General features: G+C 34.8%; 1 protein-coding gene across 1 annotated transcript in view; it reads right to left on the reverse strand.

Annotated features, from left to right (window-relative positions):
* The window catches only part of LOC142351049 (transmembrane and coiled-coil domain-containing protein 3-like), a 425,404-nt gene extending 417,397 nt beyond the window's left edge, over nucleotides 1-8,007 (reverse strand). Inside the window, exons 1-4 of the mRNA XM_075403117.1 lie at nucleotides 7,286-8,007; nucleotides 6,847-6,961; nucleotides 1,117-1,345; nucleotides 432-647 (exon numbers count right to left, since the gene is read on the reverse strand). Coding sequence (XP_075259232.1) covers nucleotides 432-647; nucleotides 1,117-1,345; nucleotides 6,847-6,961; nucleotides 7,286-7,917 — 1,192 coding nt within the window. The 5' untranslated portion in view covers nucleotides 7,918-8,007. The remainder of the gene's footprint in view (nucleotides 1-431; nucleotides 648-1,116; nucleotides 1,346-6,846; nucleotides 6,962-7,285) is intronic.
* Between the last annotated feature and the right edge of the window lie 1,299 nt (nucleotides 8,008-9,306).

Below are 9,306 nucleotides of genomic sequence, written 5' to 3' on the forward strand. Positions count from 1 at the left end.
ACCGCTAAGAACCGCCCTTCAAACCAGAAGTAAAAGTCTCCAAAACAGTTTGAGCTGAAACAGAGCTGAGCTACCTGTTTATCCCGTTTTTGAGGACGAAAAGTCAAATGCGTCAGACGCAAAATTCGTTAGGCGAAAAGTCGCATAAAAGACCGACAGGACTAAAATAATTGCTACAAACTTTGTTTGAGAGTAATTAAAAAAGAAATAAAAAGAAATGAAACAAAAGAAGAAAACAGTTGATTAAAAACAACAATTACCCCTTTTTGAGCCAAGAATATAGGAGCCATTTTCGGCACCAACTCGGGCGAGAACTCATGCCCCTTCTATTGGTCTCATTATCAGTCCGTGCGTTTTCTTGTAAAATAAAATGCTTTCTTCAAATTGTTACATGAATGCCATTGAGCAGACAACCAACCCAATGAACTTACCGAACAATGAGTACAAAGGTCCCAGAACACAAAACAGCAGCCCCACCAAGGATGGAAATGCAAAAAGAACAATCCTCCAAAAACTTGTCAGTCTGTTGATCTTGCCCAGTTCAAAACCCACGTCCATAACCGCAAAGAAAACTGCAATTTCTCCCATGGTTGCAATTTGTACAACATCTGAGATTATGTTGAGACAAGACGGCCCAACCATTACACCTGGAAAAATTTAGACTGTTTACTGTAAGCAACAACGTCATATCTGAGAGCACATTTAAAAATGGTAAAAACAACAAATCAGCGTATACATAAATACGCGGTAACGAGAGAAGTTGTTCAATTTTTGCGGCCTGCAATCAATTTTGCAAATACTGTGGGCAAAGATACTTTCGCCTATTGCTATGCCAAAGAGGTAACAGACCCCTTCTTTAAGCGCAAGTGAAACTGTACTGGACTGAGAACAGTTCTCGGCCCCCTGTGATTGCGTTTTCTAATATTGATGGTGAATGGGGCTAATTTCATAAGCATAAATCACACGTATTCATAATACTTTACATGAAAATGTTTTACATGAAAACTTTGCAGATCAAAAATTTCATCTAATGGATCTAGAGCTGAGCGGACTATCACTTAAAAAACATGAAGTAACATGAACAAAATAACACCAAATAAATTGGAAAAAATTTACCTGCACTTATAAATCCAATGACAGACGGCAACATGATCAATGTGCACAAATAGGACAAACTGAACCCAGTGACTACAACCACCATTACATCTATGATGAGCTTTCGGTCCTCGAAAGATATGGTTGTATCTTTCGGTTTGGAAAGCACGTATTTGTTATCTCTCGTGTCGATTAGAACTTCTGCCGGTCGGTCTTTGTTCAATTCTCGGTTCTCGTCATTTTCACGAAGCTGAAAATTAAACAAATTTACTGTAACAAAATTTCATTTTTTGCAATTAAAACACAGATATTGAACGCTACCGTGATGTAGCCAATAAAAGATCGGGGTTTAAAGAGTTAAAAAAACTCACTTATATAAAAAAAATGCTGAATTAATATTTTCTGGGCATTTACATGCTGAGGCATAGTAGTGCACCAGTTACGATTACGTCAAAGCAATCATTCTATAACGAATTTGAAATCATGAGATTTTACCGTATGCTGCTGCTCTTGGGTCCGTTTATAACTAAAGAAACTCCTTAGCTTTTGAAGTTGAAGAATTTTCACAGATGCTGCTAGATTTGAATTCCAGAAAAGAATTCCATGAGAGATTCGTCTTTTCAAGGCAAAATTTTCTAGTAGTTTGGTACGTCGATTGGATAAAGCGCCTTTTTGTTGTTTATATGATCAAAATTTAAACGTTTTATGGTTAATCAGTTCAACGGCTGGAATTATATGGTTCATTACTTTCCTAGAAACCAAAAAGAATTTTTACATCTAGAAAGAACGAATCGTTAGAATGTTTGTTCCAGATTTTAACTCCGTGGAGCCATCAAACTTTTTTTCCGGTTGAAACAGGCATTCACTTCACAGATAATCCGTTTTTCAAGTAACCCATAAAATTATAGGTACAATTTAGAAGAATAGCATGCTAAAGCAGATATCATAGGACTAGAGAAGTTAATAACAGCAGTGTACTGTTGCGAAAATTTTACGGGTTTTTATTGCAATAATAATGGCTCTGATGCCACAAAACATTTTTGAGGATACTTTTATATTGTATTGTATGGCAATTATATTGTTAGCAATTAACAGGCAGTCAAGTCAGCACACAATTCTAAGTTTTGTTAAGAGGAATTTTTTGGACGGAAAATGACGCATTCCGACTTATAACTGTTGTAGTCAGGTAATGAGACTAATGGCATTCAAATGCTCCCTTGAGTAAATTAATATTGATGATTTGTACGCAAAATCAAAATTTTTTTGTTTGAAGTGAAAAGTAAGGTGTTGTCAGCATAATGAAATATCGCCGAATGAGCTGATATTTTAACTGTGAGATCGCTAGTATATATAAACACTGAACGTCAAAAGTAAGTTAACAACGCCTAGTTTAACAAAATAAAAATTTAATTTTGACGCAATACTACTACATCTTGCGATCAAATTTCGGAGAAAATTTTACACCATTGATTCCCCTGGGTAGTGGTCTCGCCTACTTTAAAAATTACGACAACACGTAACGGTTTCTTACCAGACAACCCAATATAAAGTTGACGAACTCCATGCAAGATTCATTGTCAAAAGAAATTAGTCTCAAAATGTGATATATTTTTTTCACGTTAGTTCAACTATGATTGGGTTTGTACTTGCGTTGAAAGAGAAAAAATAATGATAAAATGTGATTTCATGAAAACTTGTCTTTTGTGAGACGTGGAATGGGTTAGTCAACTGTCACGCCACTATTTCGTGCCTCATAGTTACGCGATGATTTTCCTTTAAATATCCATCAATAGTGCTATAATTTAGCTCATTCAGATAGATCTCACGGCCATATATAGCTAGTATTTCCGTCTAGGCCTATAGCCCCTAATTTATTTATGTTTACTGAAAACAACCGCAGATTGACAGTTTACTGATAAACATATTAAGTGCCTAAAAGCCTCGAAATTTACCTTTTTGAGTTCCCTGACGATGAATTCGCATATTTGGTAAATATCTTCATGAGAAACTATGTATTGGTGAAGTAATTATTTTGATAAAGTAGGTGCTAATACGGAAATTGTATATGTACTTAACAAACATCAAGAGACATAGAAAATCGCCCAACTTGTAGATCAGTAAAAATTTGCGAAGGACCAATACAACTCAAGGTACATTCCTGCGGAACGACGATCACCAGAACACCGGAGAACCAGCCTGACGATCAGTTGATAACAGTCTCTAGAAACTTAACTGAAATTTCTGAAAATTATCATTGAATACAGTTAATTCATTTGGTTAAATTAATTAAAGATTGAACTGGATAATCTTTATAAAATGCTAAGTTAAAACAGGCTTCTTTAGAGCTTAATTACAACTAATTAAAACTCTAAAGTACGAGGCAACTAGTGGATTTATTACGCATCCGAACAGCTAATTAAAAGGCTATTAATAGCTAAATTTATTCAAATTATATCCGCTAAAAATCGCACTGTGAAACATCTAAATTAGTCCTTGTAATATGATAATAATTCACGTTATTTACTTCAAATATTAACCTCAATAACTCCACGAGGACCTCTTAAAAGTCAGTGCGTAAAGTCAACTTTTTATTGGAGTATCTGTTAAGTTACAGTTGCGTATTTTTTGAATTTCACATGTAGGCAAGAATACTAGTGGAAGGGATCAATGATGTAAAAATTTTGGGGTGCTAACTTCCTTTTGTCGTTTAGTTTAAATTAAGAAGCGAAGGTTCCAATAGTGATCCCTGTGGTACAAGATCAAGGTTAATGCATCATACTTTCATGACTAATCATGTCAACTTCAATACAGAAACATTTATTGCGATACATGCTTGCGTCGATACGTATTTTTGCTTTAAATAAAAACTGACTGTTTGTTTGAAAGTTTTAAAACACTGCAGGCATATTGCCGGAAAACAGCCGCTATAGACGCTTGTGGCCTTCCGCAAAATAATACAACTAAAGAAATACGATTTACAGATCCACCACCAGTCCTTTAATAGACCACTAGACCTTTTGGGTTAGAATCCGACTGTCAAATTTATGACGTATATGGTCTTTAAAGAAAAAGCCCTAAAAGAGCATTTTCAAAATTGATATTCGAAATAGAAAACTCAAGACTAATACTGAAAAATTATGGCTTATAAGTTTGGCACTACTTAGATGCGCACTAATGATCTTTAATTAGTAAATGTTCACAAAATTTAAAGTTCAGTAAGTGAGTTCGGAAGTCATTTTTTAGTGAGGTAAGTCACGCAATTGACCTAAAAGCAGAAACGACCTAACCCACACAAATTTTAACCGCAAGGCAGTAAAGTCACTGAAGTCATTGAAAAAGTCAATTCTGAGGAGTCAGGTCGTAATAATCATATATGGAGACGACGAATTAAAAAACATTGAAATACAGTTCAAAGAATTGTATTAATTTATGACATATTAAGTGCCCAAAAGCCTCAAAATTTACCTTTTTGAATTCCGTGACGATGAATTCGCATATTTGGTAAAAATCTTCATGAGAAACTATGTACTTGGTGAAGTAATTATTCTGATAAAGTAGGTGCTAATACGGAAATTGTATATGTACTTAACAAACATCAAGAGACGTAGAAAAGCCGGAAATTGCCCAACTTGTAGATCAGTAAATATTTGCGAAGGACCAATACAACTCAAGGTACAGCCCTGCGGAACGACGATCACCAGAACACCGGAGAGCCAGCCTGACGATCAGTTGATAACAGTCTCTAGAAACTTAAATGAAGCTTCTGAAAATTATCGTTGAATACAGTTAATTCATTTGGTTAAATTAATTAAAGATTGAACTGGAAAATCTTTTTAAAATGCTAAGTTACAACAGGCTTCCTTAAAGCTTAATTACAACTAAATAAAACTCTAAAGTACGAGGCAACTAGTGGATATATCACGCATCCGAACCGCTAATTAAAAGGCTATTAATAGCTAAATTTATTCAAATTATATCCGCTAAAAACCGCACTGTGAAACAAATTAGTCCTTGTAATATGATAATAATTCACGTTATTTACTTCAAATAATAACCTAAATAACTCCACGAGGACCTCCTAAAAGTCAGTGCGTAAAGTCAACTTTTTATTGGAGTGTCTGTTAAGTTACAGTTGCGTATTTTTTGAATTTTACATGTAGGCAAGAATACTAGTGGAAGGGATCAATGGTGTAAAAATTTTGGGCTGCTAACTTCCTTTTGTCGTTCAGTATAAATTAAGAAGCGAAGGTTCCAATAGTGATCCCTGTGGTACTACAAGATTAAGGTTAATGCATCAGACTTTCATGACTAATCATGTCAACTTCAATACAGAAACATTTATTGCGATACATGCTTGCGTCGGTACAATAAGTTAAAATAAGAAGATAAAAATAACCAAAAATCTCAATAAAACTCTGAAATTTTTTGAAAAGACTCAGTAAAAAAGACACAGATTGCAACAGCTACTGAAGGATACAATTACCTTAAAAATTTGAGTCTTCAAAGACTACGGTTGAGACTAAGTGTAAGACAGCAATAAGTACAAAATACTAGCAAAACAAAAAAAATCGCTTAAGTAATTTTTTTTTAGAAAACGAACAAGCGTAAAAATCACAAAAAACAATAGCTATGAACTGACATGACTTGCTTTAATTGAAGCCTTTTTAGCAACCAATGAGACCTGTCCATAATGAGAATAAGTTAAGACGACAAAGTTGAAAAGAAAAATTCAAAAAATTCGATAATGATTGAAAACAATTGGTGTCAAAGTCATAGAACGCACTAGCTTTGAAAAACAAACGATTAAATCGATAAACTTAACAGCATCAGAGACTTGTCCTCAATAATATTAAATGATAAGACATCAAAAAGTACAAAAAATACGTGTGCAGACTAGAAAAATTTTGAGAAAAAGTAGCGTCAATGTCATCAAAACCACTAGCTAAAAACTCGAGCCATTGATTAAGTTATTGTATGCCTCATTAGCAACCAATCAGACCTGTTATTGATTGCACTAAGTGATGAGACAACAGATAATTTTAAAAAGGGGCCAAAATCTAAAATTTACTGATATTTTATTACAACAAACATTGGCAAAGTCATAAAAAGTTTTCGCTGCCCCTTAATGAATTCAAGCAAAGGCAAATAAGAACAATTAGAACACATATGTAGCGTCTTAAAAGCACTGAAGGAGAGGAAACTGCGCACTTGAAAAAAAAATCCACCTCAAAAACCGCCTCAATTGTTCAAACAGCAATTTGAAAGACCAATTTTGAAAAAAGTCACTCCTCAAATCTACTCGATTTTTCGCTCCCTTTACAATTTCAGTGTGACCAAAATCACCACTTTAATTTGACTTCTTACGTGAAAAAGCCCAAAAACGCGTGAAAAGACAGCGCACCAAAAAAAAAGACAGCGCACCAATACAATTCAAATTCTTTGAATTGTAAAAAACACGATGTCCCCAATAATAGTCGCTATCGCTTCGCGGTTATTAAAAATGTTTGTTCAAATTTTTGTTCAAAAAATTGAAAGGGTTACAGAGTTAGAGAAAAGATCTGTATTTCTCTGATAAAAATTTATTACCTGTTTTGTAAATAGGTATTACTATCGCTTTTTTCAGCTCTTGAGGAAATTTCTCTTCGACGAAAAATTCAATAAAAGTAGAAATGATACATTTCCAGTTCAAACGGGAACTTTCAGGAGCGTTTGACAAATATTTAAACTGTGTTTAAACTGGGTAAATATTACCTGGAAGACAGCTTCTATTTCTCCAACGTGTTTCTGCGATTTCTCCTCGACCTCTTCTTGTTCGTTATCATCACCACCCACTCCGACAGACTTCCCACCTACCTCACTGCTATCACTATTTTGACAAGAGTTGGCAATATAGAAAACAAATTCCTCATTTTTGTTGAGCAAATATTGAAGCATAAAAAATCAAATTAACTATTTCTAGCTTAAACGTTATTAACAATTGCGCAAATCAATGCCTTTTTTGACGAAATCAAGCAAGAATTCGAAAAGTTAATCAAAATCCGCAATTTCTCGATTGTGAAACAAAATTTTCATTAAAATTTTCAGAATAGTATATTGAATCATCCAAATTCCTCGCTTATTTTCATATTCGACTTTCCTTTAAAAAATGTAGCGACTTCGTTTTCTTTTTTTTTAAAAAAAAATTGCCAACTCTAAATCCGTATCTGAAACATCCGCTGCCACTAAATGCAACTCATTGATCATATCCACAAACATTCTTTTCACAATCGAATCACGTGTCACGTTCAACATCTTTTTTGAACTCCTTAACCTTTTCAAACTCTCTTCAAGATCAGAAATATCTTTCAATTCAAGCTCTTCACTGTAAATTGCCCACTGTAACTTTCCAATGCGGTCTTTTGTGTTCTTTTTCAGCAGCTCGACATCATTAATGTCGCCCTTCAAAACTCCACCGAAAGAATCTAATGCTGATGAAACGAAGCTTTCTGATTGGTTGATTTCTTTCACGAATAGATTGTACAACTCCATTTTCAGTTCAAACTGTTCGCGCTCAATATTTGAACCCCGTTTTGAGGAAATCTGTTTTCCAAGTTGCGATAGAAGCTCGTTAACATGCTTAAAAACCTTCGCTTTCTTTCTAAGCATAGTTGAAACTTGACTACATCCATTCGAGAACCATTTTGATAGAACATCTGGCGATTTTGTCAATTCATTTTCGCGCTCGTCAGCCTTATGCTTTTGCGAATGGCAGTAAACAATATAAAGGGTAAAAAATATAAATAAAGCATGGCAGTATTTGGAGAGTCCTCTAGAAGGACTCATGATCAATAAATTAAAAATTTGATAATTCTAATTGAGGAAAGAGTGCATTAACTATCTGAAAACGCATTCCGGTTGAAATTGAAGTTGCGCTGAAGTTCCACCAAATAGCGCTAATTTCCATTTAAAATTTGAACAAGAGCAATTTAGATCCCGCAAAGCTTAGGATCACTCAACGACAGCGCTCAAAATGAAGGGAGCTTGATAAAAAATAAAAGTAGCAACAGAGATCACAGACACTATTAATAGTTCTGAACTTTGTTAGCGTAACATATCAAAGCTTACCGCTACTTTTCAAATTAAACAAATGGACAGATAACTTTAAATGAGGCAAGCCGTTTAAACCCATAAACTCCACAGTCCGAATCAAACTTGGAATAACGATACCACGCAACTTAGGAAACAAATTAGTTTTTTGTCACTATGACGCGAATATCAAGTTTAAATATCCAGCTGCACCTCAGACAAAAGCCATCCAACTGGCACACAATTGGCTTTGGTAGTAGCCAACTTGGGCTAATGAAGACTTTCTCAAGCTCAACAGAGAGGGGAGGTGAGCGAGTAGAAAAAAGGAGTATATTGGGGCACTGGGGATATCGAGCGGGGGTGAGGACTGGGGGAGAGGGGGGTAGTCCAAACCTTCAAAGTGCCTTTCACATGTGTTTTTAACTGTTTATCCTGTATCAGAGGATAAAAAGTTGCGTGTTCAGACGAAAAATCCATCCGGCAAAAAATCGCGTAACAAAAATAGGACACGAATAATTACTAAAAACTTTGTTTGAGAGCATTTGATTGAACTAGAAAATGAAATGAAGTTCGAAACAATTTTTCAGTTTAAAGCCGTTTGACTTCATATCAAATCTTTAAAACACACAATCGATCAAAGCAAAAAATATAAGCGCAAAATAGTTTGGATATGTTGTTGTGCTGTGTTTTAGTAAGAGCAAAATTAAGTACAGAGCGTCCTTTTTCATGATGGCAAGGATATATGGAAACTACACGGACAGATGCATAACTATGTAAAGCAAAATTTCCAAAAATCCAATGTACACAAAATATTTGCACGCAAGCAATTTTGGAAGGGTTACATGACAATTTACCCAATTCCATTTTACCCAATGCCATTTTACCCTACGCCATTTTACCCAACCTGCCAATTTACCCAATGCCATTTTACCCAATGCCACCTTACCCAATACCTACTTACCCAATGCTCTTTGATCTTTTCGTTCAATTATCCGATTACAAATTAGCAGTCGCTATTTCAAGGATGATTTTTAATTTATGTGGACATTATAATCCCATGTTCGATTGTGATAGTTTCATATCAAGTCCCACGGGCCATTTATTTTATAGTCGGCTAAATAGTCGTTCTGGTTAATTTAGCAATGG

The sequence above is a fragment of the Convolutriloba macropyga genome, chromosome 12, assembly GCF_964194025.1.
Source record: "Convolutriloba macropyga chromosome 12, txConMacr16.3, whole genome shotgun sequence".
Classification (NCBI taxonomy): Eukaryota; Metazoa; Xenacoelomorpha; order Acoela; family Convolutidae; genus Convolutriloba; species Convolutriloba macropyga.